Source organism: Pseudoliparis swirei, chromosome 18, assembly GCF_029220125.1.
Source record: "Pseudoliparis swirei isolate HS2019 ecotype Mariana Trench chromosome 18, NWPU_hadal_v1, whole genome shotgun sequence".
NCBI classification, from domain to species: Eukaryota; Metazoa; Chordata; class Actinopteri; order Perciformes; family Liparidae; genus Pseudoliparis; species Pseudoliparis swirei.
In genome coordinates, this window is record NC_079405.1 from 16371130 (window position 1) to 16393252 (window position 22123).

Below are 22123 nucleotides of genomic sequence, written 5' to 3' on the forward strand. Positions count from 1 at the left end.
TGTGAGCCGTGCGCTTGATAAACGGCTGAAGTCAAAAAGTGTAGGCTAACTACTGCCAACGGTGAGGTGAGCGCGAGTCAACTTCAGCAGCATGTGTGAGGAAATCTTGTTGACCTGCAACGAGCCGCTGATGGAGACGGCGACACAGACGTGTGTTTGGTACGCTGCTCCGAACCGAGTTCTTGTCGCTGTCATAAGAACACCGGCAGAGTTGTTGTGTGAAATGTCCCTTCAGGCCAAGGTCATTTGCATCTCCGGCACATTTTTTTCGAGCTCGGACGGGCTCGATTCACCGGGTGGGTTTGTTTACAAATGGGTTGCAGGTCTATTCTTTTGCAGTCGGGTCTTTTGTGGTTGGAGTACCGCTCAAACTCATTTAAAAGCCTCTTCCACCCGGTCAACGTCTGAAACATGTAGAATATTCCGCTGTTCACTCGCCCACACAGCAGCGACTTTATCGGCCAACTTGAAAACAGTTGTCATTTCCCTGAAGTGACAGAATTCATTGAGCAGGTTGAATATGTTTGAAGATTCTTTGTCACTGAAATGTGCCGCCAGCAGAGGGTTCGGCGCGTGAGGCTCGCCTGCAGCGATAAACCCGAACTTTAAGACTCCTGAACGCGGCTCAGACGTACACACGGGTGGATCCGGTCCTTTTTCAAAATAAAATATTTTTCCGACTGATTTAAAAAAAAATTAATTTAAACTTTATTTATTCACTTTTTTTCCGCGGCCCGGTTCCAACCAAGCCGCGGACCGGTACCGGGCCGCGGCCCGGGGTTTGGGGACCCCTGCCCTATGGTACGGCGCGACTTTCAGACGCGCCTTTTAAATGTCACGCGGCGCGGTTTCCTTGCGTTTTTCAGGCGCGGTTAAAAGTTAAAATATTCTCAACTTTAGGGCTCGAACACACCAGACGCGCCTCTAAAAAGCGCAGCCGCACCAAAAACGCCTTGTCAAGAACCTGCCGGGCAAAACAGCGCGGTGCGCCTCCGCGCCTCGCCCTTAAAGTTGAGAATATTTTACCTTTTAACCGCCCCTGAAAAACGCAAAAAAACCGCGCCGCGTGGCATTTAAAAGGCGCGTCTGAAAGTCGCGCCCTACCATAGGGAATCAATGGTTTTGCGGGCGACGCGTTTTTGAGAGGCGCGTCTGGTGTGTTCGAGCCCTTAGGCGCGAGGCGCGGAGGCGCGCCGCTCATCAATGTCATGCTCGGCCAATGCAGCCCGAGGAGAACCTCATATTATATATTATATTAGCGGAATTTAATTACGAAGATCTTTATAATTCTAAATCTAAACACGACTCAAACTGACTCCTGCTCGGTCGGAAGTGCAACTGAAAGCCTCGCCATCGAGACACAACTCATGGATTAGATGGTGGTATTCGCCGTATTCTTTCCTTTCTTTTTAAAAAAATATATTGAACCAAAAATCAATGGTTGGTTGGTTGCGCACGCAGATCCGCTCAACAGGCGCACCGCGCTGTTTTGCCCGGAGTATTTTTGATAAGGCGCTTTTGGTGCGGCTGCGCTTTTAAAAGTCGCGTTTGGTGTGATTGTGCCCTAACTCCTTTTTTATTGTTAGATACAAGACAGTTCTTGAAGATGTTTTAGATTCTTATCCACAAAGAGAGTGATATATCAAGAAGGTAATCCACCATTTATGTGTCTTTACTCCTTTTTTTAGCAGTACGATCTGTGCGAGAGGAACAGAATCTACACACAGCGGAGTGGAATAAATAAATCATCCATCCGTTTGACCGTGACAAGAGATAAATACGCATTCACAATCAGCAGCCACAAAACCAAAAATAAATCCGTCTCCCAGAAACCGAACATTTGTCAGATGTAGGTTCTGGTATGTCCTGGTCTCTGTTAAAAATAGTTCTCTACATAGCATTGGAGAGTCAACAACCACACGGTTTTCTTTGTCATATAAGACATGATTCATCAAATTAAATAATTAGACGGATAACATTCAGTATGTATCTATATCTAAAGATAGATAGGTTTATTTAGTACAGTGTAATGTATTTCTATAGGTTTCTTTACCTCTTCATACTTTTCATCCCAGTTGGGTTGAATTGAATGTTACAAAAAGGGACACAAAATGACAGCAGATGGTAGCAGTGATGTCAAGTGAAATGCAAGGATTTTCAACCTCCCGCCCTATTATTATTATTATTCATATTGGCATTAACAACCTAAACAAATAATAAGCATGCACACAAACACAATGACATCAATATGTACAGTACATAGGCCCTCTCTATGCTTATTGTTTCTACACGTACCCAAGGAGAATAGTTTCTGTTTGAAATAAGGTCACACAAATACTTCACTCGTTTGTAATTTTAAAAATGTAACAGAATAAGGAAACTGTCCGTAAGCCGTAGAGATGTAACCCAGGGCCCTATTTCTCATATGTGGCTCAACTAAATCGATCAAATATCCGATTATCCACCTTAAATCAACCCGATGATTGACATCAGGCTATCTCGGTTTCTCAAAGGCTGATCCGCCCTCAAACTGTCTCGTTAGTTCAAACCTGACTTCAGTCCTCAGGATGATTGCGCGTGCCCGTCCAACTTCAAAAGGGCGAAGCGTCGATTAGCTAAACCATGATTTTCTAACAGCACAATGACAAATAAACTGAAAGGAAGAGCCTCTTGTTTCTACGCTGACGAGCAGGAGATGACCGTGAACAAATATGAGGAATTCCAGACCATAATCATGAACATCTCACCCCTGTGAGGACGAGACAAGACGCATGGCGACATATCAGACAAGATAAATGTGTAATGCTGCGTTCACACAAATATTCGCAACACTTTACTCGCGCGAGTTTACTCTCCCGGCTATTTGTGGTTCATTCATTAAATTCATTCGCTTCATTCGTGCTGGAGAGGGGGCGTGGCTTTTCTCTGTGGCTTATCTCCATGGAAACAGTTTTAATTTCCACCATGGAAGAAATAACTACTATTTCTGCTGAATACTTGTTGTGGAACTCCCACAAACGTCGGAACATCAAACACCCTTTGGGTTCATAACATTATATTTATATATATATATATTTATTTATACATAACGTCACCCGTAGGCTCACACAGCTCGGTAACTTTCACCGACTACTTCTAAATAACTGGATGAAATTCCTCTTTATTCTCATCCATTCTCGCCTGTACATTCATGGATTCTACTCGCGACACGTTTGGTGTGAACGCAGCATGAGTGTTGAGAAAATGAATCGGCTAATTTTAAGTGCCTCATCACCCCAATCAATCCAAATACATTTCTTTAAATGTGCCTGCTGGCAGTCTGCTTAATGGCATGCATCATCCAATGAGATCTAAAAGAACTATCTCAACTCTTCCAGAACAAGTATATTCATGTATGTGGCGATGACCATATTGAATAGGAATTTTAATATGTGTGTGTGATTCTGTGTGTGAGCCCGGGAACGTAATGAACACATCCAGAAGTTTCTCAAGCTCTAAATAAGCTTCATGAACCGCTCGGCATACAGCGGCTTTCCTGATGGTCTGCATCGCCGACACTGTACAACAATGTACCACAATTTACAACAATGTACCACACTGTACAACAATGTACCACAAGGCTCTGCATACAGTCTGTGAGACAGTCAATGCCCAGCTGCAGCATGTGGCTCAAGAAGGTCTGTAAATAAAGTATTCCTTGTGGACAGAATGGATCGCGCTCATATAGGAAGTCATCATGACGTGATAAGATCTCTCTCCCTATTAAACGCTAATCTAATTAATATCGCTACTTCATCAATGGGATCTTTGAGGAAGGGAGCTGCCATTTCCTTCCGGGGGGAGTGGCCAGCTTATCCAGCTAGATTGAATGAGCCTGCGCTGGAGCAGGTTCAAATTGTTGGATGTTGTTGCTTTGGTGATTTTTCCAAACTTGTTTGGTGGAACCGAAAAGCCTCACTTGGGTAATCTCATCCTAAAAAATATCCAACGAACTATGTTAGCCAGGTATGAGAAATAGGGCCCAGGTCTGGTTGTCATCACAACAGTCACTTTTCTAAAAGTTGCTCCATCTTGGGGTCGATGAACGAGAAGCCAGCGAACGCCTCCTGATCCATGGAGTCGATGAAGTTCTTATCGCTGTAGGAGAGACGAGGCTTCTCACTCAGGAACTCCCGATCAAAGTTGCTACAATCATCCGGTGATTTCTGTAATTGACAACAAACATAACTCAGCAAAATCAATTAAATATAAATAAAGACAATCATGACAGGTTATAGATGTAAGTAAACCCAGCACATTATCCATATTTTTTCATGAATACATTTTCAATAACTTCTATGATCGCCTTACCACTTTGGGTTTGAAGGGGGGTTCAATCTCTCTCCTCTCCAAGGCCTGCCAGTTGATGGCGTTGAAGAGCGGGTGTAAACGAATATTACCCACAATTCCTAGCCTGCGAGTTGGGTCTCTCTCAAACAACTGCAGTAAAACAAACAAACAAATAGAACGTTTTCAACTACACAAATGTACATTTTGTATTTATTTTGAATATATTTCATCAACACAAGAGCTGTAGAATTCCTTCCAAGAGATCCTTAAATGTAACCATAAAATTATCAAATGTGGAAATACCTATTTCCCTGAAGCAGAAAAGATGCCTTATGATAGATATACTTCGTATAAAAGTTATAGTACTGACCTGCTCAATCATGTCCTTAGCCTCCTTGTTGATCCAGCGAGGATAGTGGGGAGTATCCATGCGGATGGACTCAAAGAGCTCATCCTCATCATCTCCATGGTAAGGTGACTGACCAATCAGCATTTCGTACAGCAACACCCCAAATGACCACCAGTCGACGGAGAATGAGTATTTCTGACCCAGCAGGATCTGAGTTGAAACACAATATCATAAATAAGAATTATTCTAGACAGACACAGCTACTTGTTTGCATGCATGATGCTAAAAGCAAATCAATTATACATTTGAATATTTCAGAACAAGAACAAGTCTCAACTGAAAGTATGACAACCCTTTACCTCTGGGGCGATATAGTCAGGAGTGCCGCAGAAGGTTGTCGCACGATTTTCTCCGAACACGTTCTCCTTGCACATGCCGAAGTCAGTTATCTTTATGTGTCCCTCGTGATCCAGCATCACATTGTCTAACTTTAGATCTCTGGAATCAAAACAATCATAGCATGATTGGAAATAAGCATGAGTGAATTAAAAGATAATAACAGATTGTGAGTTTGCAATAATACGGTTTGATCTGAACATTTTGTGCTTGCATGTTTAAAATGAATATTTTGATTAAATATGTGCTAAAAGGAAAGACAATTGTTTGCCTGGACTGTGACATTGAATGCCTACTGCCTGACAACACCACTCAAGCCAGAAATAATATGATAATTTACAGTTAAAAAAGTTAAAAATGTTTTTAAGAACCACAAAGAATTGGTTATGAATTAATTTAAAGTTCCATTAAATTCAATTATCGAAACCACTTGTGCGATTTAGTGTCACGGGGCGCTGACATTGGCCGATTTATCGCCGGGCTCTTATAGAGGCAGAAAACCATTCACGCTCACATTCACACTTACGGACAATTTCTTTTAGAGTCTCCAATGAACCTGAGCTGCGTGTTTTTGGACTGTGGGAGGAGGCTGAAGAACTTGGAGGGAACCCAAGCTGTCACAGGAAGAACGTGCAAACGCAAAGGATAAAAAGGTCAACGCATACCTTCTTTTTCCAGGCAGCCGTTTTGTTCGGTTTGTTTCAATAGGATTTGAAATCTTTACATATGAAACTCGGGTAAAATGGGTAATCTATCAATCCACTGTTCATGTGTTGATCTACCACAAACTTTGTAGATGTTATTATATTCTCACATGGTTATGCAATTGCAAGCAGCTACACTATAACGGATTTTAGAGTCAGCTTTTTAATACATGAAATGGGAACTGGGAACATTCCCTGTTCCCAATTGCATTGCAACACATGAATTTGACACTTTCATAAGAATTTTTTTTCGAAACGCTTGGGAAAAGCAAGTTTTGAGTGACAACAAGTTCACATAGCTCTTGCAATGTGTTTGTGTATTTATCTTGTGGAAGATAAGAAAATATTGCAATATGGTCAGCTATGTTGTAGAGAATATAGCAACACATAAAAAATGTAAAACATTCAGATGCAATACATATGTTTAGCTCTGACCTGTAGATGATCCCTTTGGTATGTAAGAACTGAAGACCACAAATGATCTCAGAAGAGTAGAACCTGGGAAGACAAACAAGGCAGACAGATATGAACTTCTCATCTCACATCACTAACTCTGCTTCTTTTCCAGAGTCTTTGTGACTTCACGTCTCATCGGGTCCATTGGACCTGGCTGCGTCTGACGCCTCCTGCCTGGTGGGCCGGCCTCCTGCCATGGCCCTGCTGATTGTTCTATTTCTTGGGAGTTTTTCCTGATCCAATGTGAGGTCCTGGGACAGGGATGTCATATGTGTACAGATTGTAAAGCCCTCTGAGGCAAATTTGTAATTTGTGACATTGGGCTGTATAAAATAAAATGAATTATATTGAATTGAAATGAGGAAAACTACAGGTCTGCTCAGTATATCTCACTCGTGAGTTGGCAGCTGAACACTGCTGAGACTTTCATTGTTTTCTGTCTTATAAAGATCATGAAGCTTGAAATGTCACTGCAGACTCATTTCAGTGTGGAGCTGAATTATTGAGGAGTACATTTGTATGGAGTAGCAGACACCTGTCTGCTACTCCATACAATAACGTTCTCAAAATGTGAAACCTGAGAGACGAAAGATTAGCCTATTTCTGCCCCGCTTCTCTTGTCATCTATGTCAGGTGAAACGATTAAGTCCTTAGAAGAGATAGAGTGACTGTCGCTCTAAACCAATGGCTGGTCTTTCAATCTAAATGAACAACTGACAAGGACTGAGTAGGCTGTTATGTTGTATTTATTGATGATCTCTCACTTAAAATAAAGCTCTCTTAGAACAAGTTAGCAAGTGCACACATACAGGACTGTCTCAGAAAATTAGAATATTGTGATAAAGTTCTTTATTTTCTGTAATGCAATTAAAAAAACAAAAATGTCATGCATTCTGAATTCATTACAAATCAACTGAAATATTGCAAGCCTTTTATTCTTTTAATATTGCTGATTATGGCTTACAGCTTAAGAAAACTCTAAAATCCTATCTCATAAAATTTGAATATTTCCTCAGACCAAGTTAAAAAAAAGATTTATAACAGCAAAACAAAATCAAACATTTGAAAATGTGTTTCCAGGTGTTTCGAATTAATTAGACGATTCAAGTGATTTGTTTAATACCCTACTAGTATACTTTTTCATGATATTCTAATATTTAGAGATAGGATATTTGAGTTTTCTTAAGCTGTAAGCCATAATCAGCAATATTAAAAGAATAAAAGGCTTGCAATATTTCAGTTGATTTGTAATGAATCCAGAATGCATGACATTTTTGTTTTTTTAATTGCATTACAGAAAATAAAGAACTTTATCACAATATTCTAATTTTCTGAGACAGTCCTGTATATGTATATGCACCTCTAAACCTACTCGACAAACACAGAACAAAATGTAAACTGAAGTCTAGACACAGTATAAGTAAATAAATTGGACCCTGCTACTGTATGTGAGAAACATTGAGACATTGGATCACTCTCTCCACCACCGGGTCAGGAGCTTGGCCCGAGACACTGGGAGAACAGGGCCAAGAGGTTGGCGCTAGACAGGAATAAATAACCACTTTTTCTACGTTATACTCTTGTGGAAATGCCACACACGTCGTAACATGTAGCGCCCTGGTGTCTGGGGTCATAACGTCACCCGTAGGCGCACACAGCTCCGTGAATGTCTCTGACGACCTGAATGACTTCCGCTTCCAGCGCCACGAGGGCAGCTGCAGCCAATTAGATTCACCAACAGCGGAGCAGCTCAGCGCTGATTGGCTCTCACAACGCAGCGCTCTGTCCTCTCCCTCCGCTCTAGTTTCTCCTGCGCGGCTCTGCCCTCAAATCTACTTTTTTTATACTCTGCGATTTATTGAGGGCCGTAATAATCGCGCGACACAACGAATCGGTAATGAAATTCGTTGCCAACTATTTAAATAATCGATTTGTATCGATTTTATCGATTCGTTGTTGCAGCCCTAGTCCACAGCAAACGCAAAGTCACAAAGCCAGTCCGTGTCGCTCAGCTCAGGGAATTCGTCGGATTTCCCCATTAGCTCCAAAACGAGCGAATCTCCTCTTGGAGCTCCCACACTCGTTGACGCACTTTCCACAATCTTAACCAGCGGACACGAGAGTGGTAAAGTAAGTCCTGGTGATCCGCATGGTTTCCTCTAGGAACGTAATGAACTGACCCCTTGCTCGTATGAACTAGTGTGCCATCTATTGGGGAAACGAGGGTATTGCAGGGGAAAGGGTGAAAAAGGGAACTGCCTCCTGCACCTCGAGCTAATCACTCGAAATCCAGACTGTTTGCTGTCCTGGCTCCTCAGTGGTGGAATGAGCTCCCCACTGACATCAGGTCAGCAGGAAGTCTCTACATCTTCCGCCTGAGACTGAAAACACATCTTTTCCGACTATATCTGGATTAAAACACAGATTTGCACTTCAGTGGCACTGGGATAGCACTTATTGTGGTGCTTTTGTGGTTCGACTGAGTTGAGGAAGTGTTGCTTCCTGTGTTCTTGTTGTTCTTGGTTTGTACTCTAGGTTGAATGCACTTATTGTAAGTCGCTTTGGATAAAAGCGTCTGCTAAATGACATGTAATGTAATGAGGTTTTTACACATCCGTGGGTTTTTACTATAATTTGGACAAGTTCGGCGGGCCGGATTAAAAAGCCTAACGGGCCGTATATGGCCCACGGGCCGTAGTTTGCCCGTGTCTGCCCTAGACACTGGGAGAACAGGGTCAGGAGGTTGGCCCTAGACACTGGGAGAACAGGGTCAGGAGGTTGGCCCTAGACACTGGGAGAACAGGGTCAGGAGGTTGGCCCTAGACACTTGGAGAACAGGGACGTTGTGCTGACAAAGAGGTCATGAGAAACTCTACAGCTGCCTAACAAAAAATATTGCATAACCAAATGTGAAAACTTGAGAAGCAAAACACAAGCTTATTTGTTATATTTAAACGTGTCTGTACATAAACAAATGTGAAAACACAAATCAAGCATTCTGAGATAAAGAAACAACCCACTCTCTTTTGTTCTCACTCACTGAGGGTAAAGTATCCATCCAGGCTGAATACAGTCACTGAGTGAGGAGGGCTTAAGTGGATGCCAACACAAGATCAGGTGTCTGGGTTTGCTAAGCAGGCAATTACTGCTGTCATCTCATAGGTTCAGGACACACACCAGTTTAACTACAGGAAAGGTAAAGGCAGACGGCATGCTTTTTAAATACATCCCAGTATGCTCAACAAGTTTACTGTATACACATGATCAGGGGTCCCCAAACTTTTTCCTAAGAGGGCCACATAACGTTTGCCTTGCCTGCTGGAGGGCCAGCCGGGGGGGGGGGGGGGAATCTGCTCACCTGTGCTCACCTGTGTGCGGTATTGTGTGGTTGTTGCGTTGCGAACAAACATCGCTAAACATGTTTCAAAGTGGAAATATCCGCTCAAGGGAACCAGTTGTTCCAGATCCCTTCGACCAAACTGTTCCCATGAATACATAAGAAATGTGATTTAATGGATCAATATATAAATTACTTGACTTAAAACTAGTATCTGGTGGCACAGCGCACAGACTGCGCGTCTTTGAGTGCAGACTCCTTTTGCGTGAAAGGGATCGAAACCAGGTCGGGCGATCTTTTTATTTTTTCGAAAATGTATTTCTTCATCCGTGGCTGTGATGCACTGCTCACTCATACAATCGTAATCGCCGAAATGTATATGAAAGGTGGCTTAAAGATCTCCAGCAATATGTTTGTGAATGTGTGACGTATCTGGTGAGCGAGACAGAGCCCCGCTGCAGATGTTAAGAGAACACAACGCACGCACGCGTAGGGAAACCAGTAGGTTTGAAAACCAGTAGGGGTGTAACACCGGCATATGTGTTTCATGGCAGAGGAGATCTGCCGCCGTAGGTGGAAAAGTCAGAGACACGTATCAAAGAGAGAAGAAGAGAGAGAGCAGCGAGAAGCGCAGTGGGAGAGCAGCTCAGTCCACTAAAAAGTGGAAGTACTCTGCGGTCGCGACGCGTCTGGTCTGAACACACTTTTTTTTCGACGCGCGTCGAGACTGCTGCGTCCGGTGTGAACACATTCAAGCTAACCTAATTTCCCAAACGCTGTGGACATCTGAACGCTGATTGGACGAGACGCGACATGTCCCATCAAAGATGTTCTATTGCGAAGAGCACCACTCACTCCACATTTTCTCCGCGTCTCAATCACTGCAATCTCAACGGCAGCGGGCCAGGTGAAAAAAATAATAAATCGGAACGCGTCTCTGGTATTGTTCAGGGGGCCGGTCCAAATGGGGAGGCGGGCCGTAGTTTGGGGACCACTGCACATGATAATGCATTGATAATCTTTACGTTATTATAAGACATACAACTACCTTGCACAACAATGCATGCACTGAAGTTTAATGTGCTTGTCTTTGTTAGCCTCTAAATCTGAATCAAGAATCAAACCAAGCTTGCTTTGCTTCACCTTTAAGGAACATCTTTCAAAGTCCGTTATTTTTGCTTCTCGTTTTTTTAACAAACATAACATCATATAATACAAAATGGTCTAAAATTCCCCGCCAACTGAGCAACCGTGACACAATCAATAGAGCCCCAGAAAAGCAAGGTGCTTATGTCAAACGGCATCTGCAAAGAAATGTCTTTGTCTGTAAATGTGAGACATTTTAAAACTTTAGTTGGCAGTGGCACAGGTGCCAGCAAGCTTTAGACTTCACAACATTATTACGAGTGAGCCATTGTTTAGTTCTGGAGGGATTCCCACAGGGTGAAGAGTTGAGAGTTGGGCGGGAGTAACCGATACCTCCCCATACGAACAGTACACAAGCACTGAGAGCGGCTTAGTCCTTACAAGGCCAGTCTGCTAAAGAGCTAATGGACACCAGCCCAGTCCATCAGGGTTCAGTATATCATGTAAATGAAAATAACGTATAATGGGAGAGAGACAAAGAGTGATATGGGGAGAATAAACATGTGCTCATTTATTCCATTAACAACTCATTGATTCTGTATGTGTGAGTTCCTGCAAAGCTATAGGAACTTGAGGGCACTGAGTATTGCTGGCAGGTTGTGCTTTTATCCCCACTAAGTCTGGATGTTGTTATGTCTGTGTCACAGGTGTGACTCACGTGGCTCTGTAGAGGTCAAAGCGCCCTTTCTCCTGAATATGAAACATCAGGTCTCCTCCGTTCAGATACTCCATCACAAAAAACAGATGCTCCTGTTGACAAGATTAACTTTGAGTACTGAGGGTAAAATTCCAACTTATAGTGTAGAGTAGGAAAAAACACCAATGAGATGAAGCCGACTACCTTGGTGTGGAAGGTGGAGTAAAGGTGTGTGAGGAAGGGGTTTTCCCAGGCTAAAGCCAAAACCCTCTTCTCTATCATCGTGCACTCCACATCGTCATCCATCAGCACGACATCTTTCTTCAAAGCCTTCACTGCAAAGTACTCACCACGACCCTTCAGCTCTGCCAGGAGAACCTGACAGGCAGAGAAGAAGAACAGAAAAAGAGAGACTTTCATTGTTTTCTGTCGTTTAAAGAGCATGACGCTTGAAATATCAGGTAATATCAATATCAAGTTAATAAACACATGTAAACATCTTGTCTACAGTTCATAGTTGGATCCAACACCTACATTGTATGTCATTCATTTAATATGAGGATTGTGTGCCAGTGTACATCACAGCTGACAAGTGTTGACGGAGTGTTGATTGATTACCCTCTCAATCACAACAGCTGTCTCACAGTAGACTTCATACTGCTATGGTTGCTCTGTACCTTGCCAAAGCTTCCTTTTCCCAAGACCTTGTGGAAGACAAAGTTGTCCACGTTGATGCGTGTCAAATGGGTGATATGGGACTGAGGCCCTGAGTTGGCCCCCTCCCACAGTTTGCCATAAGGAGATCCATCTAATGGACAAACAATTACCAACAAATTACTTATTCATTGAGTTATTAAATAATTTATCATATTATTTTTACAAGTATCATTATAAATACAGAGCCTAAACTGCTCACATGAAAGCATTATGTGCACATACATGCACATTCAGAAAAACACTCACTGACCATTAATATCCAGTCCGGCGAGCTTGCTAACTTCATCGTAGATTCCAATATCAGGCAGATCAGGCTGGTTTGGATCTGAGTGGCGGGTGGACGATGTCTTTTGGAATAGAGAGAGAAAATAAATGAAAGGCAAGGAACAGTCAGAGTAATCTCATATTCTGCTGCAGCAAACGGCATCATATTTTGGGTTTATTATATATTATGTCTGAATGCACAAGGACTTCTGGTTGTGGTGTTGTTTTCTTATTTTATACACAGTTATTCCGTTCAATGTTATTGGGCATCAGCCTCCTGTTTACACACGTATTGTCCAAAAATAGACTTGATGTAAACTCTTCGAGTCACAGTTACACCTGTGAGATGAAGCTGAGACGTGCACCTGTACAGAACCAGTAGAGGCATCTGCATTGTTTAAAACGAGTATGTGTCTGTTGTGTTGAAGTGAAAAACAAGTCTGATACACTTTCAGTCTTGACGGAATAGCCAATTGTAGGTTGTGTATATTTCATCAAACATTAGAGAAGTGGTTGGTGCACATCCACCTGGCACAATTATGCAAGCAGACTTCAGACTTGCGTCCAGATTAACGATACCAGAAAAGAAAACAATGCCATTTTAATCATATTACCTGAGAAGGGTATTCAAATCTATCATGTGCTTATATTTTGTTGTGTTTATGCTCTCGTTATTTATCCATTATTTTCTTGAAATACATCCCTGTATATTAATGTTTAAGTAAGTGATAATGCAACGAGATATCTACAATATCTGTAAGAGCCATGGAATGATTTGATTAGGTAGTATGGTACCTGAGTCAGACTTTAATCCACATTCTTTAGACGTTACTTTGACTTGACACTGGATAGGACCATGCATTGAGTAACTTGTGACAGTCTGCATCAACTCACCTGGCTGACTTGTGTGAGTGCTTCAGCTAGGAGTTTCTGGTTGATACCACAAAGGTTGGCTACTTTATCCTGACACTTGCGATGGACATTCATGGCACAATCTACAAATGGAACGAAGAAAATGCTTGAATGAAAAAAAAAGGTACACTACCGTTCAAAAGTTTGGGGTCACCCAGACAATTTCGTGTCTTCCATGAAAACTCACACTTTTATTTATCAAATGAATTGAACATTTCATAGAACATATAGCCAAGACATTGACAAGGTTAGAAATAATGATTAATATTGGAAGTATTAATTTTGTTCTTCAAACTTCAAGCTCAAAGGAAGGCCAGTTGTATAGCTTATATCACCAGCATAACTGTTTTCAGCTGTGCTAGCATAATATTGCACAAGGGTTTTCTAATCAGATATTAGTCTTCTAAGGCGATTAGCAAACACAATGTACGATTAGAACACTGGAGTGATAGTTGATGGAAATGGGCCTCTATACACCTATGGAGATATTTCCTTAGAAACCAGACACTTCCACCTTGAATATTAATTTACCACATTAACAATGTATAGAGTGTATTTTTGATTAATTTAATGTTATCTTTATTGAAAAAACAGTGCTTTTCTTTGAAAAATAAAGACATTTCTAAGTGACCCCAAACTTTTGAACGGTAGTGTACATTTATATGCCAACAATTCGTCAATTATATTGGCACTGTACCTTCACACTTTAGGCCTTGTTTGACAAGACCCCACAGCAGACTTCCACAGTGGTCGCAGAAGGTTGGACTCATGTAGTTGTTGTTCTTGAAACGATGCGGCATGTCAATTTTAAAGCGCTCCTTCTGGAACTGCAGTGACAAACGAGATTCATCATCTCCAAGAATGACCAGAGGGAAAATAATTATTATCAGTGGCCTGTGACACCTCACAGGTCTGAGCATGTAATGTAATGTAATGTAATGTAAAGTAAAGCACCGGCCTAATTCTTTCCTTTTGACTTCTGTCAGAAGTGACCACAATGCTGGATACAATGTTCCTTGTTTGTTATCAGGTCGAGTACGACACTGATTTAGAGTTCCTCTCTGAGACCACTCCCTATGTTTGTGCTTGATTATTTCTATGCCACTATGATCTAGGTCAGTTTGTCTTTGATTGTCTTAATTTATCCATATTGATGATCACTAATCATTGGATGTGGACCCTGACTTGTGTCTTTGTATTAAACTCTGACTCTCAACTGTTAAGGAGAGATATTTCATCCCAACATGTAATGTAATGTAACAGCAAAAAACAGAGTGAGAAAAGCCCAAACTAAACTGTAACAGAGAGACATATGAAGAACACTCAGTACATGTAAAAGTATTACGTACCACAGTATCGCGACTGTTGGCAGCAGTACCGGTACATCTGCCGATGATTTTGTCTATGCATTTCTTGTGGATGGCTGCATTGCATTCTGGTAATTAAAAAAACAGATGAACATGATTTGTACACTTTGAGGCAGTATATAAACTGACCACACAAATAAAAGTGTGAAGAATGTCATTTCAATTTACACAATCTGTGCACTGGGTTTCTATTTCAATTTTTGCACAAAGAAGAGTGTTTTCATTATTGTACACTTACGTTTGCATTTATAGCCTTGCTTGTTGAGTCCCCTGTTGGAGGCAAGGTGACACAAATGGGTCAGACTGTGTCCTTCTTTGGTTTTCTAATTAATCACTTGGTTATTGATAATGGACAGCTGCATTGAAACAGACATACATTACAACTTAAAGGGTAGGTTGACCTTATTCATCCTAACAATAACTTTGAGGGAAATAAGTCAACTCAGAGAGTATTAAATATATCAGCAAATAACAGGAAGTTCCTAAATATTGGCTTTAATCTAACTACATCGTTCTCTCTGCTGTTTTAGTTGATCTAATCTGTGGTTTATGAGTTGCTCTTAAATTGTCTTCAAGGTTTGTTTACAGGGCTGATGAGTAGGCCGGACTGACCAGACAAATTCTCTGCACACGGAGCAGAAAGTCGGCTGCCTGAAAAACGTGGCAATGAACTCGTGGTTCTTTATGAAGTGGATCTTGGCCTGCTTGATGGCCCCTCGTCTACGGTTCAGGGTAGGACCCTCCTCTTCCTCCTTGGCAGTCTGCTTACCCTCTTTAAGATACACAGAGAAACACTGATCGGTCATCTCACAACACTGAAATTAAAAAACAATGGTAATTCTGTATACATCACAAATTGATAAATTGAGAAATGAATGATAATCTCCGGTGACCAATAGGAATTGTGAATGCCTGTGAATAATAAGATAATTAAAAATAACCACCTTGTTCTCTTGTTCCCTCAGGAATTGTTTGTGATCTTATACTTTCATGTGTGTTTCTGTCTTTTGTCTTGCTATATATACAGTAATTGTTGAGAATGTGTTGATAGCTATCGGTTGTCTGTTTGTCAGATTATTTTGAGCATTTAACTCTTGATGAATAATAATTAATATGTTTTTGTTTTTTAAATTTGCTTTTTAGCAAAGATATTCAATTAAATCAGCATCTAAGATTTCCTCTGAGCAAAAGTCTAAACCTAATAATATCTAAATTGCATCTGATAACTACCTACCCCTAACGTCTATCAAATAAAATCAACAATATGCATTTACATATTATTCAAACAACATTTATTGTACATTTTCTTTGGAGGACTTCTAACATACAGGTGCATTAAGCCCTACTGGCACTTGAATAGGAAATACATTGTTATCATGAACACATGTAAAATAAGTCCTAGCACAACCCTGCCACTAGTTTGAATCTTGAGCTAGAGCCATTCTCATGCAGATGTATGAGTCAAGTGTCGGTACTCATTGGTGAGGCGAGAACGATACTTAGTTTTAATATGTTCATAGTTGAGAAACCTGACTCGCAGCTGTTAATCCAAACATGGTTAAGGTGTGTAGTGCTTCTTTGGCTCGACTAGTGAAACAGCAGCCAGAAGGTAGCAGGGAGTTGTTTCACACTGCATGCTGTCATCTCTCATATCTCTCTATCACTGTTGTTCTCTCTAGTTAACAGTCTAGACACGACAAACAAACGATTTGATGAACGCTATTGTCTTTTCAACTAGATTAGTTGAGCCCATGGTTTATAGCTGTGAAGATTATTATTCATTGTCATTAATTTGATACCAATAGAACCATTTTGTGATGCCCTTATAGAGGTATACTTAAGGTTTGGAACCAAGTTTACAGGGGATTTGGTGACAATATATAAAATGTTCAACTCGAGAAAAACAAGGTAACGAGACAGAAAATAAAATACATTACAGAGTATAGAGGAAACGTTTCCATTTTATTACCTTTACTTGTATCCATTCCCTCCAGAAAATACTGCACAGCCATCATCACTTTCCCAGAAGGATGGAGATCCACCTGAACATGCATACACATAGACACACACAGGCAGTTACACATATTATGAAAAATTGCTGATGAAGTTGCTCTGTGGGCACAACGTGTAATGTCCTACCCAGAACTCAGCACGCCCATTGGCTTTCTTGCAGCGCTCAGCAAGAACAGACAGTCCAACAGTGACCTCAGCAAGCGGCTCCTCTGCTGTCTTCATCAGCAGTACCTCCAGCACACGCCCCTCGTAGATGTGCGCATCGAAACTGGCCTTCCAGTCCGGGTACATGGTGGGTTTGCGCTGAACCAGGGTCTTACCTCGTTCTAGGAATAGGGAGATGTATAGAAAGAAAAGAAAGAAAGAACTTGTTGTGTTTTCCAGAAATGGAAATAAGAAGAAAGTTGTTTGTTGTGTCTTCTTCTTCTTCTTCTTCTTCTTCTTCTTTTGTACAGAAATAACAACTTCTGTAAAAGACAAGAGTGGTGTCAGCTATCAAACTGTTTCTCACCAGTTGTCAAGGCCTCCTTCATCTTGATTGCACAGAAAGGTGGGTCAACCAGAGGAGGCATGACGCCCAAGTCATATGAGTTGAAGGCAATCCTCAAGAAAGGAGCCATGGTGCCGAGTACCAAGGCCACCTGCTTTTAGAGATGGGCAGACAAAGTGTTACCCTGGTGAGATTTATCTATAATGACATGTTAGTCACACAAACAGATGGTTGGTTATTATATCCACTTATTGCATAAACACACGCTGGTGCATATTCTGTAACAATACTATGTGTCCACAGGTTAGCATCAAGATAGGTTTTACAGGCATCTGTATTTATATTATGAGACTAAATAATATCAGATAATATTCCTGACATCCTGTTTGACATCTGGACCTGGACACAAAACAGTAGATGACTGCGTCAGCAAGGCACACAAAGAATGTAAACAGGGACAAAATTGGAAGAAAACTTTAGGAAGAGCAACAAAAGGAATCCCTCTTCGAGGACAGGTAGACACACTGTACAATAGATGTTGTGTTTACAGAATAGACCAAGGTCAGATTGTAAACTTGTTCTTTGTCATCTAATTTAAAACAACCCCGCGGAGGAGGGACAGAAAACATTTGTACACCTCTGGCAACAACACATGTTGAATGTGACTATTGAATGTGTTTGTGTCTGATTCCAAAGCTGATTGTTTGAGGTAAAAAGAAAAAAAGTAATCGTGGAATAAACAATGTTCCAATATTGTTGGGAAAATGCATGGACTGACAAATGAGAATGCTTTAAGATACTTCCACTGCTAAAATATATATATAATTTGGGAATGTTTCACTTTGTTGACAATTACAAGAAAATGAGACAGAAATTACATTAAAGATGATGGACACTAGTTGCATCCTTGTGCATTTAAGGTAAATATATGCTAATAGTGACATATTGGTGAGAGATATATATCACCCTACATGCTGGGCACTATCTATGCAAGCAGGATATACTGGTTGCATAAGCTGAAATGTCATACATATGGAACCACAACTTTCCCCTGTCACTGCGTCTTCTTAACTGTGTAGTTTCTGAAAGGTTGCAGCTGCAGCCGCTCAGAAACTACAGTCAAGTGGAGATGTTTTCCTGTACTGCAAAGGCAGAGCGGGCCTCAACACGTTGCTAACCCAAATAAAAGCATGCAGCACACCACAGTCGGCCTAGTATGGTATTCACAATTATGACCCCATAGCCGGCCACTCTGAGACCAGAAATGTAAAACATGGTACGCACTAAGAGGGAAAGGTGATGAACGACCATATTCACTCACTCACCCACCCGCTGCTGCTGTTCGCTGTGATGTCAGGGTTTTGGTTGGAGTTAATCAATACCAAGCACAGTGTGTTATTGAGGTCGGTAGTGATTGATTACATAGCAATTTGTTCATGTGCAGTTTCGATTTGGTCCATCTGTAGTTATTACCCATGCACCAGTATAATGTAACTTGGTTATAAATCCAAACTTCCACCTAACTTCAGAATATTCATTTGTATTCTACCAATACTGATACCAGCACTATGACCAACACAAGTGTGTTTTTAAGCAGGGGTATTACACAATTGAAATTGTATTATTACACCTAGAATTTGGGCCATGTACTAACACGTAAGGAAAAAAAGAGAGAAGAAAAATACAGAAAAAAAGTTGGAGCTTGTACAGTGATCTGCAACAAAAACACTGCAAAAACACCCCAATAGATACAAAGTACAGTGACGCTGTTAAAGTGATGTGACACTACAACGATGACCAGCAGCCATTCCTAGAAACAATCAGCATCAACCGAGATGTTCTGACTCTAAAGGATGTGGTTCATGTGTCTCCAACAACAGTTTGCGACCGGAATTGCTTTATGACTCATCGATGTCAAAGTAAAAAACGCACCTTTTCTCTGATGTCCAAACCTGCCCGCATTCCTCACAGCCGCTGTTTCAACGTATTGTGTGACCCGTGAGATTCTGTGACCTAAACTAGAACTCCATATCGGCACCATGGGGCACGCTACGAGAGCTAAAAGTCACCTCATTGCATTGACGTGGGTGTCACAACTTTTGAGAGCTGTCATAGCATAAGGTGGTAGCCAGTATCGATCCGTTCGCACTTCACCTGGACAGCCAGTCAGGCTGTCCCCTGAGTGGACCGCCATGAAACAGGTCACAGATTCCGTCAGTAGGGGCGAGATCCCCCTAGCGACGCTGGCACTCAGTGGCACCTCAGTGGCAAGTCTGTGGCAAGTGCCGCTCGGTGCCAGTACTCAGCGACAACTCACTGGCACCTCACTGGCACCTCACTGGCAAGTCTGTGGCAAGTGCCACAGACTTGCATAGATAATGTATTTTTTTAGACTTACTTAAAATATGCAATACGATATTGCTGTACAATACTGCTGTACTATATTGAATATTGTTTTGCTACTACTACGTTTCACTTCGTAATATATAACACTTATATACCATGATATGTATAATGTACCCGCCTTTCTTTAATAATAAAAAATATATAATTATTTTTTTTACCATGTCATACTGTTATACCTCCATGAAATTCTCCTTTGAGGAGATGCCACTGTTAGTCTAAAGTTTAAGCACTGGCACTCAGTGACACTTGCCGGCACTTGCCATCAGTTGCCAGCAGTTGCCACTACTAGTCAAAAAGTGCCACTACTAGTTAAAAAGTGCCACTACTAGTTAAAAAGTGCCACTACTAGTCAAAAAGTGCCAGCAGACGGAGGGTCGGCCGCAGTGACGAGTCTGCGACGATTTAGTGACAAGCTTCACTGAAGTGCCCGGACAGCGGAAGAAATCACTTTCATGATCACAGAATGGAGGAACTGCGGTTTAGCTAGATAGATAGCTAAAATAGCTAGATACACAGATGGATGTGTGTGTATATATATATAAAAAAGACACTAAATAATATATATATATATATATTAATTAGTGTCTTTTAGACACTTACTGACAATATGCAATAAGATAGTGCTGTACATTACTGCTGTACTATATTTAATATTGTGTTGCTACTACTACGTTTCACTTCGTAATCTATTACACTTATATACCATGATATTGTAACGTCTCGGACGTTATGGCACTGATGACACGGAGACGGGACAACGTTATTAATCCTCCCTTTATTGGGCATCCACCAACACAGACAGCGTGTTCCTCTCAGCTTAGCAGCTCGAACGTCAACAACAACGGTTCCCGTCAACCACCCTTAACTCCCGTTTTCCGACAGGTTAACCCCGCCTCCCCTCTACTCCGCCAATCACAGGCACGCCCCCTCGACCAGCACGCACGGTGCCACACTGTGATTGACAGCCACTTCACAGGGTCGCTACAATATATTACGAAGTGAAACGTAGTAGAAGCAAAACAATATTAAATATAGTACAGCAGTAATGTACAGCACTATCGCATATTGTAAGTAAGTGTCTACAAAAAGACACTATATATATATATATATATCCATCTGTGTATCTAGCTATTTTAGCTATCTATCTATCTATCTATCTAGCTAAACCGCAGTTCCTCCATTCTGTGATCATGAAAGTGATTTCTTCCGCTGTCCGGGCACTTCAGTGAAGCTTGTCACTAAATCGTCGCAGACTCGTCACTGCGGCCGACCCTCCGTCTGCTGGCACTTTTTGACTAGTAGTGGCACTTTTTAACTAGTAGTGGCACTTTTTAACTAGTAGTGGCACTTTTTGACTAGTAGTGGCAACTGCTGGCAACTGATGGCAAGTGCCGGCAAGTGTCACTGAGTGCCAGTGCTTAAACTTTAGACTAACAGTGGCATCTCCTCAAAGGAGAATTTCATGGAGGTATAACAGTATGACATGGTAAAAAAATAATTATATATTTTTTATTATTAAAGAAAGGCGGGTACATTATACATATCATGGTATATAAGTGTTATATATTACGAAGTGAAACGTAGTAGTAGCAAAACAATATTCAATATAGTACAGCAGTATTGTACAGCAATATCGTATTGCATATTTTAAGTAAGTCTAAAAAAATACATTATCAATGCAAGTCTGTGGCACTTGCCACAGTCTTGCCACTGAGGTGCCAGTGAGGTGCCAGTGAGTTGTCGGTGCCAGTGATTGCACTCGCCCTCTCTCGATTCCGTCGCACCATTTCAGTTTAATTAACCGGAGCGACGCTATCCGAACAAAAGTGGTTAGAATTATAAGTTTTAATCAGACCTGCTCGTTAACGTTAGGTAGTTAAACTGTTAAAGGTCATATAAAAGGCGTAGACGTTGTGTTTACGTTACTACTGTAAGTTCCCTCCGCGTCAACGGTCACTGCTGAACGAGTTGTGGTGACAGTTAGTTTCCCCACAGACCCACAAACACGAAGAGGCACGTTCACGTTCCGCTTTCAGCAACTTGTTTTACAAACTCCACACTTAAGATGACCCTAACTCTCGTGTAAAACTTGACTAAAATAATAACAATAACAACAGTCTCACCTCGGCCTGCAAGTTGTCTCTTTATCACCGACGCACGACGAAAGTTGTCTTTTATTATCTTCCTCTCGTCTGTGATTCCGTCGATTGAGGAAGTGGCGCGCGCTCGCAGCTTGCTGGGCAAATTGTGACGTTTACCTGCTACACGCTCTCTCTCTCTCACACACACGCGCGCGCACAGACACACGCACACGCACACACCGCGGTCTGTGCCTCAGATTTTTCAATGCCCCCCCATTTGCCCCATTTTGTATGAATACGGTCCCCTCAGTTATTATCTTCTACATCAGTTGGACTGTGCACTTGTCCTTCTCACACAAGTTTCAGCCACGTGTAAAATGTTCTATTTCCTCCCCGCTGATTCACAGGATGCTGTATGTTCATCACTGCAGACCTGTTGATCACCTGAGCGGAAAGACAACTATAACAGTAGATACCGATCTGTGTGGCTGAGTGTGCCCTAGATTACTGAAGCGTAGC

The 22123-nt window shown here is 41.5% G+C and overlaps 1 protein-coding gene across 2 annotated transcripts; it reads right to left on the reverse strand.

Moving 5' to 3' along the window:
* Positions 1-1978: 1978 nt before the first annotated feature.
* On the reverse strand, positions 1979-21732 carry prkcda (protein kinase C, delta a). Of its 2 annotated transcripts, none has more exons than XM_056438167.1 (18): positions 21647-21732; positions 17139-17268; positions 16754-16953; positions 16584-16656; positions 15227-15386; positions 14853-14884; positions 14597-14682; positions 13945-14074; positions 13230-13330; positions 12322-12418; positions 12032-12162; positions 11559-11732; positions 11376-11467; positions 6214-6276; positions 5038-5176; positions 4700-4888; positions 4351-4479; positions 1979-4205 (listed from the first exon to the last, which is right to left on the reverse strand). In XM_056438167.1, exons 2-18 carry the CDS (start codon positions 17245-17247, stop codon positions 4047-4049), a joined length of 2064 nt encoding a protein of 687 aa, XP_056294142.1. In that variant the 5' UTR covers positions 17248-17268; positions 21647-21732; the 3' UTR covers positions 1979-4046. The 2 variants fall into 2 exon arrangements, with proteins under 2 accessions (XP_056294142.1, XP_056294141.1); XM_056438166.1 differs by having other exon boundaries at positions 17139-17271.
* Between the last annotated feature and the right edge of the window lie 391 nt (positions 21733-22123).